General features: G+C 35.4%; 1 protein-coding gene across 3 annotated transcripts in view; it reads right to left on the bottom strand.

Moving 5' to 3' along the window:
- Nucleotides 1–20,678, bottom strand: part of LOC125680774 (serine-rich adhesin for platelets-like) — an 80,514-nt gene that overhangs the window by 13,952 nt on the left and 45,884 nt on the right. For all 3 annotated transcript variants that reach the window (XM_056153959.1, XM_048920539.2, XM_056153960.1), the window contains exons 6-15: nucleotides 10,991–11,064; nucleotides 10,169–10,330; nucleotides 7,734–9,178; nucleotides 5,674–5,850; nucleotides 5,011–5,229; nucleotides 3,905–4,552; nucleotides 2,739–2,871; nucleotides 2,248–2,265; nucleotides 1,489–1,732; nucleotides 157–901 (exon numbers count right to left, since the gene is read on the bottom strand). In XM_056153959.1, the coding sequence (XP_056009934.1) occupies nucleotides 157–901; nucleotides 1,489–1,732; nucleotides 2,248–2,265; nucleotides 2,739–2,871; nucleotides 3,905–4,552; nucleotides 5,011–5,229; nucleotides 5,674–5,850; nucleotides 7,734–9,178; nucleotides 10,169–10,330; nucleotides 10,991–11,064 (3,865 nt within the window). The remainder of the gene's footprint in view (nucleotides 1–156; nucleotides 902–1,488; nucleotides 1,733–2,247; nucleotides 2,266–2,738; nucleotides 2,872–3,904; nucleotides 4,553–5,010; nucleotides 5,230–5,673; nucleotides 5,851–7,733; nucleotides 9,179–10,168; nucleotides 10,331–10,990; nucleotides 11,065–20,678) is intronic.

The following is a 20,678-nucleotide window of genomic DNA, read 5'->3' as shown; positions in this document are numbered from 1 at the left end:
AAAACAATTTTTAAAGTTGAATTCATCCCTAGTTAAGCTTGCTTCAGAAAATTGGAAAATATTAAGCATTTCAGAGGGATACAAAACATATCTTACACTTTGATTAACTTGATTATTGCCACCTTCAAACGGCATTTCACAAGAAATTGTTCTCACCTCTCTTGCTGTTTGCGGTCTTTTCTTCTCCTTATGGACGAGGCACAACCTCCTGCTGACTTTCGTTCTGGTGAGGGGGACTTTTTATCCAATCCTTTTACTTCCTCTACATTAGAGTCCACCATTTCCTTAACACAAGACTCCCCTACTTCCTCCTCCTTCTTTAAAATTCCATGAACACTTGCGTCCTCCTTATGACCGGATGTTTTAAGCACTCCCTTTTCAGGTTCAAATTTTGGTACCTCAAAGCTGCTTCCCTTTAAAACACTTTTCTCAGGCTCCTCTTTATGCACCTCAAAGGTACTGTCTTTCAATACTCCTTTTTCAGGTTCAGATTTTTTCACCTCAAAAGTACTCTCTTTCTTCAGAATCCCCTTAGGTTCTGAGTCACTCCCAGGGTCCTCGATTCCAGAGGACCTCAGCACTCCTTTGACGATTTCCTCCTGGACTCCTGCTTTTTCCTCTACAACCTCCTCCTCTTTTCCTCCAGGTGTCTTCAGGATACTTTTCTGCTCTGTTGCATGACTTTGACTGGTGGATTTTAATATACTCCTATGTTCCTCTCTCTCCAACATGATTCGCTTGAGTTCCTCGTGAGTTTCTACGTGATGATGTTTGAGAATGCCTCGAGGTTCATCTCCTCCTTTACCATTGTCAGCTCTGAGGATGCCCTTCACATCGCTTTCTGATTTTGACATGCTCTTGCTTAGTGGTTTCTCTACAGTCTTGCTGCCCATTGGTCCTTCTGCAAAGTATGCAAATAAAGAAACAAGACTTTAAAATTTTCTTAAGGAAGTATGAATGGAAATATTTATTATGTGCTTTAAGATTTTTATGAATATTGACATGTCCTACTTTGTAGAAAAAAAGAAATACATTTAGTCTTCCTGTCTGAGTTTGGACAAATAATTTTACTACTTGATTTCAGTGTCATTATAGCTACTGGAGTGAAGACATGAATTTCTCTGAAAAGCCACAAGGTAATATCATTTCTAAAGTAAATCATGACTTCACAAAATTTAAATGACTTGAAACTGAAAGTGGAAGAATACATGAACATTCTGACCAGTTTTAAAAGAAAATTTAAAAAAAATTGCTTGGAATATATGGTTTTTTATTTGCTGACAATTCCTTAATTAGCAACAGTGCTGTTTTACAAAATTAAATATTAATATTTCAAATATGGTATAAATTAATAAATCCTTTATTTTGTGTAATTTTCCTTTTATCCTTTATTCACTATTTACTGCTATGTGTATTTCTGTAATCTGCTGAGACATTTACAACATGTGAGAATTATCTATGAACACACCCTCTCCTCTGTCAACTAACCTTTCTCTGAGCCGGGTTTGCTGAGATCTGAAGAGGATTGGCACTTATCTGACAGATCTACGCTTGAGCCTTGTCTTGAGTTTGGCTGAGACATGACTATCTCTGCATGTTGAGCCATGAGTTCCCTCTGGGCTGCCAGGGACAGACCTTGCATGAGTTCTGGGTCGGGTGGCTTGACCATACTCATGGCCAGTGGAGATATTCTATACTGTGCTGCTTTCTCCACTTCCTCGATGGTCACCGGCTAGGAAAGAAAATAAACAAGTCAGTTGATTAATAAAATGAAACAGTGCGGGGTCAACCTGTCTGTCACAGTATAGACTTGTTGATACAAGGCACAAATTACACACATGTCTGACAAAATGAAATAAAGGTTACCTTGTCATAAATTTAATGGAAATTCTATCTACCAGCATGGAAGGTTGTCATAAAGAATAAATAACATCAGACCTTCATATCTCACATAAGGTCAAGAGTTATGACTGATAGGATGAATAGATTTTGCTACACACTGACCAGGTGGTCGAAAATATCTTATATTGCTTTAGGTACGACATTACATGATTGATCTATAAATGTAGATGTTCTTATGGTACTCTGAAGTTAATTACAGATACATGCTGTATATAAAAATAATGAATACTGTAAGAAAATCAAATCATATCTTAGTCATTCCCTTGTTTGCAAGGCAGATTGAAATGAATGCAGGAAAAAGGAGATTTACATATTTCATGATATATACATATAATAATCAATTACCTTTTTATATCCTACTTCCTGTCATGAGAAAGATGCAAATTATGTCAAATTGCATGCACCATCCAAACTAGGTCATACTGGTAACAAGGTCATGGGAAAAACTGACACCCCCCCCCCCCTCCAATCATTAAACTCTAATATATGCAGACACATGATTACACTGTTTATACATAGCAGGTCGTAGCACTACAAAATGTAACATAAATACTTTGTTTACAACAGTGATCATCAACCCTGGTGGCCATAAACTTTTCTGTTCAGAGATAATTTAATCTTTATTTCATTCAAACTAAACAAATATGTATTATAAATAAGGAGACATGAAATTCCTTTCAAATGTTCAAAAGGTACTAAATAAGTAAAAGGAATCCAAACAGCCTTAAGCTTTGATAATTGTAGTTTGCAGATGAGCAGACCTAGCCCCTTGGTAACCAGCCTTTCTATATAGTATGTATACACATTTTGATTATATTCAGATAGTGGTCACTTACCTGAGTATTGAACCTTGAAGTGAGCTGTTTGCGGTTTCTCCTCCTGATGACAGGGGGGTCAACTTTAGGGGGCGTCTTCTCCTGCTGTTCCTTCAAACTGGAGAAAAGTTTCACCTTCTCTGCCAAGCTCCGTCTAGATTTGGCAACAAATACAAAATATGATGAAAGGAATGTTTTTAAACAATTAACACCTGTACATGACCTACATTTGAAAGCATATGCATGTATGTTTACAAGAACACCTGTGTTATAATTATGTCAAAATTTAATATTTTTTACATTAAAAATAAGTAAAAATATCTTCAGCCATGAAAAGAACTCGGTCAAATTAACATGTGTTCTTTATCCAATTATACTCCCAAAATACCTGTATTAATATGAGACCTTTATATAGGTATACGCTTACACTAACTAGTTTCAGCTGTTTTGATAACTCATATTTCACAAATGGAGATTAATTGGGTCTCCAAGCGGAATAGAATGCCCATGCCCCAATGAATACTTTCCAATGTCCCTGGTGCCAGTGTTCTCTGACACCGATATAAATCTCAGTCGAATAACAGGGAGGTCATATCTTTGCAATGCCTGTCATATCTTGACCAAAAAATATGAAACCTTGTTCACCTATCAACCAAAAAAATTGCCCTATATCATTTTTTAATGTTGGGTATAGATAACTCTTTATTGACACTAAATCGTGTGGGTCTCCTTATGCATCAGTAGTTCATTATTTTGATATCCAATATTTTTCTTGCATGTTTGGTAATGTCATTCTATCTTCCCTTTTTCAAAAATGATTTTAATGATAAACTGTATTATTATTTGCCCTGTTAGGAGAAATTTCTGAGGGTGTTCTTATGAGAAGGTGCATAAACATTTCAATTAATACTTCAAAGCACTGTGAAACAATAGTATTTGGTTATCAAATTCTTTTTTTTTTTTGTTGTTGCTTATTCATGAAAAAAATTTCCTTATTCAATTCTATACATAAAGACACTTCCATTTACATAAAGCAGCAGAGTAGTGGAAGTTAAACATATAAACAACAGAGTGCAAAAATCAGAAGTTACATGTAGCACTAGAGTACGCAAAGCACTTACAAATGAAAATAAAAAAAAGATAATGTGATTCAAGCATGCTCAATAAGCTTGCAAAGCCCAACCAACCTAGCAGCATCATCAGTTTTTTCTTCTTCCTCTTGCTGCGATTTTTCAGATTCTGATTTCCCACCATCAGCAATCTCTGCAGCCGATTTGACTTCCTCTTCCGTGACAGGCTGTGTCTGACATCGCTCTCGCTTCTTCCTGTCTATGTACCTCTTTGCCCCGCTAGCAGAAGGCTTGGGCTTGTCTGGTTTAGACTTTTCCACAATGGTGGTAAACATGGATGCTTTAGCAGACACACTCAATCTGGCTGGGTCATCTTCGTGAGTGTCAAGCTCTAGACTCAAGCTTCGAAGGCTCTCTTCCGAGGCTTGAGATTCAAAACTATCACAGTAATTTTCAACATCTGATGACCCTGACAAAATACCAGAGTCTGCCTTAGAGTCCCTTGCTCCTGACCAATCAGATTTCTTTCTCAGTCCTGCCATTCCAATTGACTCCCCTTCCGGAATGGCATTCAGTTCTGCTGCAGTAATTGGTAAAGTCTTATGGCGTTCACTTCGAGATCTTCTTAATTTTTCTCGGGGTAAATGTTGAGGAAACTCGCTTTTCTTTCCTGGTATTTGCTTGGTGTCTTTTTGGAGTAATTCAAATGCATTTTTGGATGCCTTTCCTAAAACTTCACGTCTAAAATCAGCAACTGATTGTAAACTGTAAAATAGCAAACAACAAAAGCTACCCCCAAAAATCTAAAACACAACACCCCACAGATATCCACTTCCCTAGACCCTAATATCACAACTATTATGTGCATAAGAAAATGATATGTAAAAATATATCAAGGACTAAGAATCAAGTTGGAAGCAAAAATTTAGATTTTTCCGTGTAAATTTCTAATATTTCCTATATTACATGTATGATAACTCTCTGATACAATAAAGCATTAACTCAGAAGAAAGTCGTCAGATTGTAAAAGTATTATTAATGAAGCATTATGAATTTCTTGAAATACAAGTACTAAAAAAACACAGTGACAATGTTACACAACAATATACACTTATTGCATATATATGCACAAAATTAACATTATCTATTTAATGGGTAGCAAAAGCACAATACACATCTCATATATCACATAATGATCAGCGATGACATAAATTGATAATTACCCATCAGCCGCCTGAATTTCCTCCAAGGTGACTGGCTGAGTTCGAGTTCTCCAATCGTCCCTCTTGCGTTTCTGGAAGACTTGGCGTTTCTCTGCTAAGTTGCCCACTTTGTGGCCCCGCTCAGCAAGGTTGCTGAGTTTCTGGATGAGTTGCTCTCCACACAGGGAGGCTGAACTTTGTTCCTCAGTGCTCTGAGAGTGGGGAGTTAAGCTACCAGTCCTGTATAAAACACAAACGGGTTTATTGTTAATATGCAAAGGCAACGTCTACATTCACAGTATATCTCCACAAGAAATGTCACAGGTGCCTAAGTCTGACATTCTTCCTCCACTAAAAGAAAAAGCTCTGACTGCAGAATCTGGCACCGGTACAAGTGAGAAGAATACTAAGATAAAAAGCAGAAGACGTTATTCTGTGATGCAATGTGTCAATCACCGAGAAAGTAATTTGTGAAGGTCTGCAAGTGATTCCTCCCCATAATTTAATGAGGACAATAATCTTTCAACGTATATTTATACACTTGCCAACTTCATGTAGTATAAACAGACAATAAATCCGGTTTTTTTATCTGACAATTTCGAGAATTCTATGATCTTTTGTTACCAGTAAATATAACCAGTCTGTACCATTCTGGTATAATTCAAAGACAAGAGTTATGCTTACCTCCCCTTAAAGGCAGATTTTGGAGTTGCAGCCCCTGATTTAGCTCTGGGAGTTATAGGGCATGATTTGGCTTCCTCCAGTTTATTCTGCATGTGGTAAATCCTCTCCTGCATAGATAGCTTAGGTGTGCCACCATCATCCTCAGCATTGTTACCACCCCGATGTTCATGCTCTCTCCTATTAAACCCAATGAAAGTTACTGAACAACAAGCATAGATGGCAAATGAACAGAGAACCTAGCCATTAATATCTGAATGTAAGATTTCTATGTAGATTTCTATTTTTCACCAGGCTTACTCTTTGATGATATGTGATGAATCCTTGTGAGATTTTCTGCGAGTTCTGGAGAACTGGCAGAATAGAATACTGACTACCAGCAGTAGAAGACAGACACCAATCATATCAGTCATAATTGTCAGTTTCCTCTGAACTCCTCACCATAAGCTACACAGGTACACAAACTGTACATGTACAGTACTCAACTTTTCCTTGATTCACAAATACCGCTATCCTATTTTCACAATATATCAAAAAACTTGTTTGTGTGAGAGTAAGACCATATCATATGTAATTTTCAACAGAGTCATAGTCACAATGTTACAATGATTAAGTTTATTTTCTACTAAATGTCTGGTGGTCTATACAGAGGAAGTGACTTCCGGAGGAGCCTCAACACTGTGTTGTGTACATATAAATACACCAGAACATGCTAAATACACATGCATGTTTATTTACTTGTACCTGACGTACATAAAATATCCTAATTCTTAACATATGCTTAAAGAGTGAAATGACGTTCAGAGAGTAGAACTAAGCTAAGAGGAAATCAACAATGGCATGAAAATTCAAGCGGGATAACCCTAGACAATATATATAGCATATCAGCGAAGCTGAGTGGTCAATGAAGGGTACTGTCCATATCTTTCAAACAGACAAACAGAAATGCTTCATATTATCATAAATTGGATCCCCTACTGCCTCCTTTACTGTGTTTTCAAATGAACAAGGAAGTAACCAAAACCAACTTGATTAGCAACAATTTAGCAACTTATTGACCTTATAGATCACAAGAAACCGTACATCTGCCACTGTTACACACAAAAATAAATCTACTGGCATTAACTGAACACAACATGTTTTGTTTTTTATATCTCACAGGGTTAGTGACACATATGGACAGAAGAGTCAATTAAAATGACAGTGAGACAAAAATAGATTCTGAGCATGATGGTTTATTTTCCCCTGCTGATGACATCACAGAGACCAGTTCTGCGATCTATATATAGATAGAACGGTCTTTAAGTATAATTTTTTTCTACAAAGAACTGGGTTCATTTATAATTTATTCTACATCATTTTTTTGGAATGCCTCAATGTGCAGCTATGTAAAGCAGCCATGAAGGCTTAATTAATCAAGTTGTACTTCTTCTATGAGATCCAAGCTACACAGAGGTACGAGTACAAAGTTTTAAACTGTATCAGATGGTGCCCATGTTACGTTCCACAGAAAATTCATACTCACGACGAAATATTTCTGGCGATCAGCATCTTTAGCATACCAAATAAACATACCCGAAAGGTACAAGAGAAAAGGTAGACACTGTTAAGCGTTTGAATAATTAGCAACAAAGATGTACTAACGGAAACTGATAGTGTTAGGGAAATCCAACATGTACTTCAATATGTTTAACAGAAACACAACCTCTTTGAATAAAAACTTTTTCTGAATTAAAAATTTGCATGATTTGATCTAAATATACTGATACAGATAGGTTTACAGCCAAAATATATTTATTAACTATAGAATCATATCATCTCCATGCCAGATATAATGTAAAACAAACTCTGTAGTATAATTCAGTGTGTTACTTGTTTGGATCTCTATGGCAACATCAATACTCAAAATCAAGAACGATAAGCAATTTTCTACACGATTGCGGGCTTTTATTTATTTTACACTTTTTAAATCATTCTGTATATTTTTGAAAACAATTACACTGTTTTTAAAAAATAGTTTCCAATGACATTTATGCTAAAAATGTAATATAGATCCTTCTCACCTGAGAGTTTCTTGAATATCACTAGCAACATCTGAAGGTTTATCATCTACATTTTCATCACTATCATCATCTTGTTCTTTTTTCCTTCTCTGTAAAATGCTGGCTAATTCTTTGTCCACAATAACACTGGATTTCATAGACTTGGTCCTCTTTAGAATTCCTTTGGGACGCTCTGTGTCCTTGGCCCCATACGACTCTGCACGGCGAACGATAGACGATTTGGATGAAGATGTAGATTGCTTGTTAGAAGACAACACATTGTCTTTACAAGGTGACACAGATGATCTGAGAGATCTAAGCGGTGATATTTCCTTATCTGATTCTTTCTCAGAAAGTTCTGAAGATTTGATATTAGACACAACATGAGGCATTGCTGATGCTGCTGGTACATCAGTTTTCACGGGTTTAGTCCTCTCACCTGACTTGTCAGTATCTGTACTAAGTTTGTGTTCTGGTGGATGCGTTTTTGCAGTGGTCACTAATGAGCTGACACTACTGCTTACCTCTGACACAGATGGAGTGACTGTGTCTTGTTTGGCCTCTGTTTTCTGTGCAGGTGCCAAAGATGAGTGTACTGATTTATTTACTTTGTTATCACTAACAACTTTTGGTGTAACAATCTGTTGCTGTGAGCTTTGATCATAGTCTTTGTTTATTGTCTTGATCTCTTCAGGTATTTTGGAATCAGTTTCCGTTTTCCTCACTTTCAATATATTTGCCACTTCAGTGTCTGTGATGATGTCCTCAGTCTTTTGGTAAGGTTTAAAACGATTATCAATATTATTTTGTTCTCCAGATTTTGAAGAATCACTCTCATTAAGTCTTGCTTTCAACACAGAAGCAACTTGTGAATCACTTATAACTTCATCCACCTCGGCTAGTTTGTGAATTTGGTCTTCCTTTTCAATTTTGTTGCTGTAAATTTGTTCCTTTTCCAATTTTTGACCTTGGATTTGTTGATCAGTAACCACTTTGTGGCGTTTGTTCAGAATGGCTGCAAGTTCTGGATTTGGGGTTGCCATGGTTTCTGTATCTTCATCCACTGGAGTATCTAGAATAGTTTCAGGACTGCATCGCTTGCGCATAAAATCCGATTTGAAACTCTCAGATCTCTGCACTGGTTTCCGCTCGTCTGGAGATGGTAATTTTTTAACTCTTAAACTTTGAGTCCTTTCAGGAGTTCTGCGACTGTCCGATTCGTCACTGCTGCCGACGGCACAAGCTTCCTGACGACGTAGATTCACTTTTCTCCTTGGCGACAAATCTCCTAATTCACCACTAGAGCGATCTGAACCTGAAAATTTCTGTAACAAAGAGGAAAAATCATTTTTTCTCCTAACTATGGGAATATGCTTGGGTGCTGCCTCTTCTGGTTTCTTAGCTGTCTTGGAATCTGTCTTTTTGTCTCCAAACTCCCCTGAGAATCTGTTGATGACTGATGAGACCTAAAATGCCGAAGTCATTGGTGAGTCACATGCAAAACATGCTTTTAATACATTCACTCTGTGCAAGACACTTCACTATATCAATGCATATCTATTAAGATTGAAATTATGGGGGGAAAATGAAAGAAAATCAAAGTAAACACAAGCAGTTAGCATCAATCGTAAAACACAATCTCTATCAGTGATATAGATGCTAAATCAATACATAATTTCTGATAAAGCCTTTCCCATGCCTCAAACTCATTTTCAGCCATGACTTGTCAATAAAACAACATCTGCATCAGATTGCATTACATACTACATTAAAACATGCATCCTTGTGTCTTTCTACCGGAATGACTCATTGCTTTCTAATGCTCTTCCGAAAAATCCTCAAATCTATGCAAATTTTGATTAACTGTCTAGAGGTCAACACAAGAAATAACGAATGACATGCCACGCAATAAAACTTTTGTCACCTTGTGTGAAACAAATCATCAGTTTAAGGACAATGTCTTCTTAAAGGGCTGTCTAATTTTAAGAGCACCAAAATAAGATTACTAAATCAGATACAGGATTGGGCTGTATTATTTAAAAGACAGGTATTTCATATGAATGATTACATTTGTTTAAATAACCCAGGTGTCAACAAGGTGCCTCTCCTAATCAAACACATTAAAAACAAGGAACTCCATTCATAGCCAATTTTGATAACTATATATGGGTGCAATGTATGAAATCACTATATTTGGAAGTCTTCAACCATATCATGAGTCATTCCAGGGTAAATTGTAATACTACTTTGTGCTTATCAGTGAATTTTTCATTAACTTTTTAGAGGAAATGCATGAATTTAGTAGGCAAAAGTATAAACTCAATCATGAAACATCTAAGACCTCATGCCAAAACCTTTGCCCCCCTCCCTCCTTCCCCTTCTTGCCAGTGTGGGACAAGCTGACCTGGATGCCTGTAGAACCTGTTCCTAAACTGGAAGAGCATATGAATTCTTACCTTAGATGGGATTGAGAATTTGGAGGGCAAAATGGAGTTTAAAACAGAGGATCTGCCAGACTGTGAATGGTGGTGCTCAGCAACTATCCTGTTGTCATGGTGATGTGAATTCACAAAATTGTTAGTAACACTGTGCTTGGGTAGGTGATTAGTCGTGAAATCCTACAGAAAAAAGGTAAAAAAAACAAAACAAACATTTTAGCACCCAGAACTGAAATGTGCACCAATGTAGCGATGGATATATATCTACAATGAAAACATGCCACATGCTTTCTATTTTAAAAGACAAATGCACCAGAATTTTGATTTACAAAATGCAGATGACCCAGAAATTCAATTTTAACATATATAAACCAAGGAACCCTATACTCAAACAAATATTTACATTCATTTAAACTTCATCAAAATGTTTACCTTTGAAAGCATGTTGAAGAAAAGTCTTGAGATTTCATACAGATAAAATATACATCAAGCATCTGATCACAGGAATTCAACACATTAGAATGAATAAAAACCGCACAAACTGCATTTCACAGGTATAATTTTCCATTTGACGTCTACATTCAACATGCGTCAGCTATAGGCATATTGTAACGTGACATAAAACACTGAAAAATTTATCTTGGTGTAGGAGTTTAGGTGATTTACAAAATACGACAAGAAATGAGTCAAAGTTTAAGGTGGGACATCACACTTGAGTGAAACCCTCTTTCATCCAAACAAACAGACACATAAATTTCTTTCTCTGTAAATAAAAACTTTATAATTGCTGTGAATGTTGAGTGCAATAGCACATAAGACACTACAAATAATGGAACTCACAGGTGAAGCAGACGTCTCCCGTGTCCTTACATCTGAGTCATTTCTGTGTTTATCCAGACCCCTACGTCCAACATCTGAAAGACAGAAGGAATTACAATGTTCAGGTAACAAAAATAAAAACACAACAATATTGACCTAAATATATCAGCATGAAATCCTCTTTAATACAAACCTGTTAAACCTGTCAAGATCATAAAAAACCCTTTACTGTATATAAATAACGTACTTCCCCATTGAACTTCTCTCTTCAATTCCAATAAATAAATTTATGAATTTCCAGCATTGCTTCTCCCTATCATCTCATGGAATCACAGATGGCGTCATTTTTCTCCAACCAAGATGAATTTAGACATCAAAATTTGTAATAATCCTCCACAACCTTTCGTCATTAGGGTAAAATTTTGTAATCAATGAATGTAGAAAGGCTGAACACCAACATAACACAGCATTAAATACCTGATCTTGTATCGGCACAGACTGCCGATTTCTGAGCTTTAAAAAAAAAAAAAACCAATCAATACTTCGACAGCAGAAGGTCGAGGTGAAATAAACATTAACAACACAATCATGAGAGAGGCTTCAGAAATGTTTTGAAGGAAATTCTTTGTCAGGTGTGATACAGCCTTGAGGGGTGCTCCTCCTTTGTTAAGAAACCAGAGGTGACTCTATCACTTCTCTAAACACAACAGTTTGCAATTTGAGACTCAGAAGCCAATTTTCATCAATAGCAACTAATTTTTTTGTTCAGGACTATTTTACAACTCGAGTTTCAAAATTCTGAGTCTTCATATTTCAATGAAATCACCTTTACAAGAATTATATATCTACTTAATCATGCGGGTGAACTTGTTCTCTTTTTAAAAAAGATATTAAACAGATAATGGAAACTTTTATCCCGTAAATTTCAATAGTAAAACATAAAACATACAATGGGAGATCCTTGACTGCACAATCTAGATAGATTAATGTGCTAATTAATGTTTCACATCAAAATATCATTGCTATACATGTACTATATCTTTAAATTTTTTTCCCCTAGACACACAATTCCATAGAAGCTGGCTCCGTCACAAACTACATATGCAGTTCATTATCAGTATTGCTCATCATAACTAATACAACACAATGCAAAAGAAGATCTCTGACTAATCAAATATTTGTTTATACTTTAAGCCTTATCATAGTCAAATTTTCCTATCTTTCCTTTCTTTTGAAATTTGATATTTCAATGCAGGTCAACAGTGTGCAACTGAAGATTTCAAAATGAGAACTTGATTATCATACTGACTTTTGATTTGACATTCAATCATTTGGACATGTAAGATTTTTTTCATTGTGCTTGACTAGCTGCCTTGAAATACTCAAATTGATTAAACTTTTCACATGATTAATGCATCTTCACTCACCAAAATAACCAAACAGGGTGAATATCCAATACAGCCACTCATACACTCTCCACAAGAAAGCACGGACTTCCATTTTAAACAAAATTGTCTTCCCTCAATTCCAAATTTGTGTATAAAAATCTAGTGTAACTTTTACATATTTAATGCCAGTTTATTTAGATATGTATCGCGGTGTCCATTTGCACAATGACTTTCCAGTTGTGAACCAGTCAAATTCACGATATAAAATGTCTTTTTAATATATCCAGCCTTAGTTGCCGAGAAACATGTACAATAGTACACTCTAAAATCTTACACTGCCCATCAATTGGTGCATGTTAAATAAGAGTCTCCAGTCATACGGAATATGATTATTCCACGGATCACTTCCGAATGCCTTTAGGAGGTCGATCGAGCGCACACCTTGGTCATTTCAAGAAGCCTTAATATCAACAAGTCGTGGTCTGAAGAATAGCAGCTGATTCGTAACTTCAACAATTCTGTGTCTGGTACTTCATCAAATGATTATCAAGTTGTTATTTTATCTGCTATTTTTCTTTCTTTCATGCATTCTTACACATTTCAGAAGCTCTATTAAATGGCAGAGGTCCTGCTATGAACACAACAGACCTTAACTAATTTTTCCACTACAGATTATCAACTGATCTCCTTATCTAAATAGATAATCTGTCAAGAGTTATAGGATAATCCACTGTAGACAATTCTCTCCTTTAGTGCCTATTGTCCTCTCATTAGTATATCTGTCAAAAGTGTCCAGTGACTGCAATACATCTTCTATGGTAGACATGTCATGAAGCCTAAAAATGATCACGACATTTCCACAGGACAAGGTTGACCGCACAGTTTGTTCAAAATAATGACTAGATTGCAAGTTCTGTGTAATTATGGAAAATGTGTATGCCACACAGTTATTACATCAAAACTCAGGTGTTTGGCAGGTAGACAGCAGAGTCAATCCAACATTAATATGTATCTCCTACATTAACATTCTATTACAATCATTCCTCGATAAATAATGAAGTTATTTCCTCATAACCTCCATCTGTTTCCACCAAGATCCAAGACAGATGGTTTTAAAAGAATAACCACACAGTAACGTTCACAAATGTTAATTGTCAGCCTTTTTCTTTGGTAATGAACATTTGCTGTAATTCTCAGTAATTTGCCAAAACAACATAAGAATCCCAGAAGACACTTATCTATAACATCTCAAAACTCCACAGCAAGATGAAGAAGTATAGTGACAATTCTTCTGGATCTTGTACATTAACAATTGTCTGCAATCCTCCTTGTTCAATATACACATCCAAAGATAACTCTACCAAGAACACCAAAAAGCAGGGTTATATAGACTGAGCTGAACCACAAGGTCCAGGTCTGGATGACATTTGTGGACTTTTAATTGACAACATAATCAGCCAATGATTAATGAGCCAGCAATACCAAAAAAACTTCTGCATGCAATGGTTTCAAAATCCAACCCCTTCTATGAAATCTTACAGGACAAAGATTGTGACAATAAAACTGGTGCCATTCATGAAAGGAGAATTTTTGATAATCTTCAGGTCAAAAGAAATTCCGAACTAAAAATGAATAAGGTTTGCAAAATCTGTCAGCAAAATTCATTTCCAGTCCTAAATCACTTTATCCTTCCACTTGATGGAATTACTGTGCTCCAACAAGAACCAGTTGTCCGTGGATTTCCCCAGCGTTTCTCCGGGTTCGTTGCTTAACAGTACACTCCAATGAAGAGTGGCACGAGAAGAAACTCCTGGATTAACTTTGTAATTATCTTTGATCCTACTGCACAAAAGCTGACAATTTAAAATCCTTTTATTCATATACCTATGAAAATATCTTCTTAGACTTCCACAGTATATAAGCTCTCCACAGCCTTGGCTTTTATAAACATTAAAAACTTAAGCCATTTCTTTTAATAACACCATGCAATTTCACACTACGAGAACGATTGAAGTATATCTTAACCATGCAATCCAAGTTTGTTGATGCCTATTTACATATATTCTTGGGCCACGAAATTGTAGATAATCAATTACAATTCTTTTTCCTTCCAGGTATTAAAAAAACAAAACTAGCTCGCGTCACATAAATCCAATGACCCAATTTTCTGCTTAAATAGCTAGAATGAAAAGAAATACGAATTTCTTCACATTTGAAAATCACTAGTCAAGACATTCACGAAACTTTGTTGAAACTGAGGACTGAAAATGGGTGGACACAAATCTTTATTCTCAAAAAAATGTATTCTCTGTCATTAAGAAGTGACCTCTATGATAAAATATGTGAAAATAAATATTCATGAGTTTTAGCTGCATTCCAATATCCTCACAATGGGCATATAAACCAAGACACCTGTGTTATTAAATGATGTTAGGTAAAATGTGAACACTTGACACCCTCAAGATATCACAAAAACATAAAAATACAAATATCAGAGTAACATTGCAGCATATTATGAAATTACAGAATTATGAAAATAAAAATGATGAATGCTTTCTATAGAAAATTAAAAATGCAGTTCAAAGCATTTATTGCAAATTTTTATACCTACCACAAATGACTAACCAAGCAGTACTTAAATAACGAATTCTGAGAGGTGAATCATTAAGAAACCAATGTTACAACAAAGAAATTAACGTACTTGTGATAAATGTAAAACAAGGCACAAATCACCTGGTACAACAGTTTATAAGATTTTGATGTTTTTCTACTAATTTAATCTTACTGGGGAGCCATTGTACAAAGGGAGTGTATTTTTACATGGCTTTGTTAAATCTGTTGTGAACATTGAGAGACATCTCCACCATGTACTAATGTTAAGAAAACTGGACAGTCTGCCCAAACGTTTTTAAATCACAGCATTTAAATTTTTTTTATAGGTTTGATGATTGTCTGTGGGGTCACTTGGTCCATTTGCATACTCGTACATGCATCAATTAACTCACATCTGCATAGTTGTTATGGTTCAAGTTGACATTTGGAATTTAAATGTGTGAACAGTGTATGTCATACCATATATCTTTCACTATTCAGCATAATGTACATAGTATAAATCCACCAAGTCACTAAATGTGCAGAATCTTGTATCACAAAGAGAGATAACTCTAGACAGAAGCACGCGTACTTACCTGAGTTAATGGGGCTGTATTTTGGCTTGCTTAGTATCAGAGTAAAAGTAGAGCGGAATATTTCTGTATGCATCTTGAATTCATATACACCCTGATAATCCAACCATACATCAAATAATGAATCTTCATTAATTAAATATCTGTATGCATTCACATACAATTTCACTAATCCTTTTTTTTTGTGTGTGCCACATGAAAATTTTTTATCCCATCAGGTGCACAGATATCCCCTGCATCTCGTTTTTTAGGCTACTCCAATCAAAAACACATATATATGCACCAACTGAATTAAAGAAGATCAAATGTTGACACCAGGCCACATAAAAGGCTTGTTCCTTTGTACAATCGTGCATTTCACCTAAGATACACAGGTGAGTTGACTTTAGGGAGGGCGATCCACGCAGTGTCCGCGTTGGGTGGAATTGAGTAATATACTGTCACTACAGGCTTGTTTTATAATCAATAAACAATATGTAAACAGACATTATCAGGCAGTATCTAAATCCCTGGTGACGACTACACCCCACAGGCATTCCGACCCTGGGGACACTATCTTTTTAGGCACTGGTCTTTTAGTTGACAATTCATCAGATTTATGACAAAGGAACTGGGCCATTGAGTTGTCAAAAAGAACACTAAACCCCAATATGATACATTTATCTATACATATTTTAACACTTTAGAAATGCATTATTCCATGATGAAATTACTATTTTATCTCTATTCTCACACCTGAGGAAGCCTCAGCTATAAATAAAGGTGCCTGGTGTAGGTAATAGATTTTGTGTGTGGTCTAAATCATTGCACACACTTAATTCAAGGACTGCCAATGCTTTTTTTCAACAGATACTAACTGATGGCAACAATTTAAACCTTATTGTTTACATCAGTTCATTCATGATGACAGATTTCTGGTCAGATGTATGTTAACTGCACACGTCATTATACAAATGATAATACACATCATATTGTACATAGCAACTGAACTTTAAATTCTGTTAACCCATTTACATGATCAAGACTATTATACCATGAAGAAAATATTTATACAAAATACTACTTTTGAAAATGAGAAAAATTTTGATACAAGGTTAGCAACCAACACCTGTTTATGTGAATGAAAGGAAGTTTTATGCCATTTATAGACAGTTCATATTACAATTCTGCTTTATCCAACATGAACATCGGAACTAAATCATCTGTAGATTAACATATATGGACAGCAACAACTGCCTGTCCACTTGCCGGTGGAATTTTAATCCACATTATAATGCCTGGTCATTTTTAAGCACGGAGAGGGTGTAAAGCTTACCATAAGACTGACTCAAGTGCGAGACAAGTACTGGCTGAAGATCAGTTCCGGAATGAGGGTGACTCATGAAAAACCCTCTCAGCCATCAGCCATACTGGCACAAAAAATGGCCATAGAAAATCCAATACAGACAAAGAAACCCTGATAGTCATGTACTTAATAAATTATGAATGCAACCATGAAGTTGGTACAGAAAAACAATTCAGCAATTGAGGTAGCTATGCAGGGTGGAGGATTGCATTTTAAAAAGAGCATACCTTAAATAACGCAAAACATGGTTCCATGTAGAAATTGTGCTGCCTGTGAAATTTTACATCACATTTCTATACATGCAGCTAGTTAGTTATCACAGTTTCTCCATTTCTCTAAAGCTTCTTGTGTTCGATCAAAGATAACTTATGTCAGTGAAAGTTGGAAATTAATCTAAATCTGCACACAAAAAATCTCCAAAGATAACGCATCTGCAGTTTCTTTCCAGAAGTTCTGGTTTGGGCTAGGATAAAACCACATAATTTTAAAACCAAAGCTACTTCCTACTAGAAATTGAATGTCTCATACAAATATCAAATTCTGGATTTAAAAAGAAAAGGTAGAAAAAAAATCCTGTTTACGTTTGTCTCCACCATGCCTATCCATTACACACCAATCCTAAACAAATGTCGGATCCACAAGATTCATTTCCAAGTAATTTTCATAACAACTAAAAAAGTCCAACAAATTTGAACAAACACCTGCTTAAATTTTCATGTGGCACAATAGAAATCATGGCATTCCTTCATGTCCCAACATATGAAATGGTGTTCAATCAGTGACAGAAAACACAGCTGGTCAACTTCAGCTATTACACAACTGTCACATATAAAAATTCAATATTTCTGCATTGTAAACAACATGTAGATTGAATCGTTTTTATAATGGGTTTCCCTCTTGTAGATAACCATAAAAATCAATCATCTTTAAAAAAAAGCTGTCCTCTGAGATCATAGGCCAACATATTTGTATGCTATGATTTCATCTTCTTTGTATTGTTATGAGTAGCAATCTATCGAGACTGGGAGCATGACCTATGACCTGTATAACGATGATGAAGATGACAGGACAATGTCATGAAATGTCCATCAAAGAACGAACTCGATAACTTACGAATCTGTTGCTTTGTCTGTGTTGATGTTTGGTTTTAAGATACCTGTACACTGTTTGCTAGTCTTTTGTTTGTTTGCTTTCATTTCAGTGTTCTTTTTCTTTTAGTTTTATTTAGGGGGGGGGGGGCTGGGCTTAAAAGTCAACAGAATAAATTTCATTTTCTTGATACTAAAATATCACTTGCATCATTGCTTCTGCAACTTACATCACAAATTCACAGGTTCAATTCAGAGAAAATTCACATTAGGGTTGAGACACTTGTGTGGGTGGGTGAAGTATGACCTTGACCTGATTCTCGTACATATCCCTGTGTGTCTTAAAAGTTTGGCCCCCTCTAACCTCTTGACTAAGCCCAGAAACACAGCCTATATTTACTTAAGCTATCACAATTCAAACAATGAAAATTGATTTCTGATGGTAATTAAAGTATTTACCTCCTACAAAATATCTACCCAGGTGATAAAATAATCAATGAAACTGTCAAGTTCAACAGGCCTTCAGTTCTGATCAAACATTCTAACATCAAAATTAATGTAATAATGTCAATATTTTTCAATTTATGGTATTGGATCAAATCTCTGATGACCCATGCCCTCTATCGAGTGTCATGGAAAGGATTTGATGCAATATCAGTAAAAACAAAAATGCTCCTGTAGAGCTGTATTATAAAAATTTCAACGGACGACCTTTTAAAATCCACAAACTTTGTTACTTATCAATTTCATATTGCACATCAATAGAAGGATCTCAATCAATGAATACCTTTTTGAGGGGGTTGTAAAAAACCAACCACTTGTATATATGTATTTAGCAATTTTTGAAATAGAGTTTTTTAACGATCTAATCTGCAAATTAATTTCTGGATCAAATATTAGGAAAGGTCTTAATGAACATCTGCAACAGAACTCATCAGTAACCATTCCACTTAGAGATGCAAAATATATGTGATTTAAAATGCACCAACCTCATGCACTCAACATGAATGCCCTCTCCATGCTAACAGATGGCAAGAGTCATATGGGTGGTACCTTTGATAAAGGATGAAAAAATTTCAAAGTGCTCCAAGCTACTTATTTAGGACAATAATAGTGTATCCTGATGAAAAGGAGTGACTCGTCGCTATACTTGGCTTGATAACACACAAGATTTCACAGACTGATTGCCTGTGTCCTTGAGTGTAAAAAACCCTAAACTGAAAACGAAGTGCAGACACAAGGTGTAGATCTACTTTCATTCACACTGTGTCCCATAAAAACATTTTTAACAAGTTTTGACAAAATATATGCAAATGTGCTTCAGTTGCAAAACTTCGTGAATGAAATTCGCTTGTCATTAATTTCATATGCTAAATAACAAAATCCTGGCAAAATGTATGTAATATATTGCTTTGTAGCCTGCTGTGTGGGTAGGTTTTGTATTGGTAACCCCCTCTCATTTTCCATCTGACGATAAGGCGACTCAATGGACCTTGAGGGTTCTCCCGCAATGAAAGAATATCTCTTCAAGTACGAACTTTATACATTAATATAATACACATACAACATATAATTTTATACAATCGATGCCTACATCAAACACATTGTCAAGACTTTCCTGAAACCCCTGTCTCTTAAAAGAAAATTATTTGAACAATTACTTTCCCAACACAGACTGCAGTAATAAACATCCTACAAAAAGCAGTTGTTTTTGTACATCATTGCAGATACCTGGCCCTCTTGAACAAAAAATGACAACTTGATCCACTAAAATTTTGGCTGAAACATAACAGTTTTCAATTTTCTGCGAGTATAATTTACAGTCACGCAAGATGACATCTAGCCTTTCTATCTGTTAATCTCATGTCTTGAATAGAAAGACACAAAACCTCTAAAAATCAGGGAGTGATACTTTTTATAAAACTTTGAACAAATAATAGGTCCCAAAACATATATCTTCTTCCCGTGAAAAACTGAATTGAACTAGTGTTTCCAATCCCTTTGTCAAAACTGGCAATAAACTGGCTGGTTATGCAAATAATTCAGCTTGTGCATTGAAACTCAGAATTCAAATATATATGATAGCTATCTGCAGGTATGAAATTAACATGAGAAGATATATGGAAAACTGCTTTTGCTAAATGGCTGAATCAGTTGTGCATTTTACAGCTCCACATACATGTATATACAGCGTGTACTATCTCTACATGAAAGTAACAATGGACTCCAGCAGAGTTTTGTAAGCACCCATTAAAAATTCATTCAGGTTTTTTTTTATACCAAGGTCTATAGGGTATAGCAATTGTCACTGAAAATGAAAACTTCAAAACTTATTTACTTTTGGGGTTAAGCTTTCAATTTTACGCTTCAATTTTTCCTCTACCCTCTAATAATACTCTGTTATACAAAAAGTTCTATCGCTTGAAATTTATTTAAGCTTTCAGAGAAACGCCTGCCTTTTGGAAAACGATTACTTAGAAAGTTTACAGAACTCATTGTATTAAATGTGAATTTGGAAGGACTACAGACTGTATATCAATAAAAAAAAATTGGAATTTCTAAAAATACATTCAAACTTCTTTTTTTTTTAAATTACTTTTTATAAAGGTATGCATTATAAAGTTAAATTACTTAACTTTAAGATTCCAAACATCAAAACTTTGGAAATGAAAAAAATACATACACTGTATTTTTGAATCAATT

Source organism: Ostrea edulis, chromosome 2 (assembly GCF_947568905.1).
Source record: "Ostrea edulis chromosome 2, xbOstEdul1.1, whole genome shotgun sequence".
NCBI lineage: Eukaryota > Metazoa > Mollusca > Bivalvia > Ostreida > Ostreidae > Ostrea > Ostrea edulis.
The sequence above is the reverse complement of the archived record's forward strand: the minus strand, read 5'-3'. Positions and strand labels throughout refer to the sequence as shown.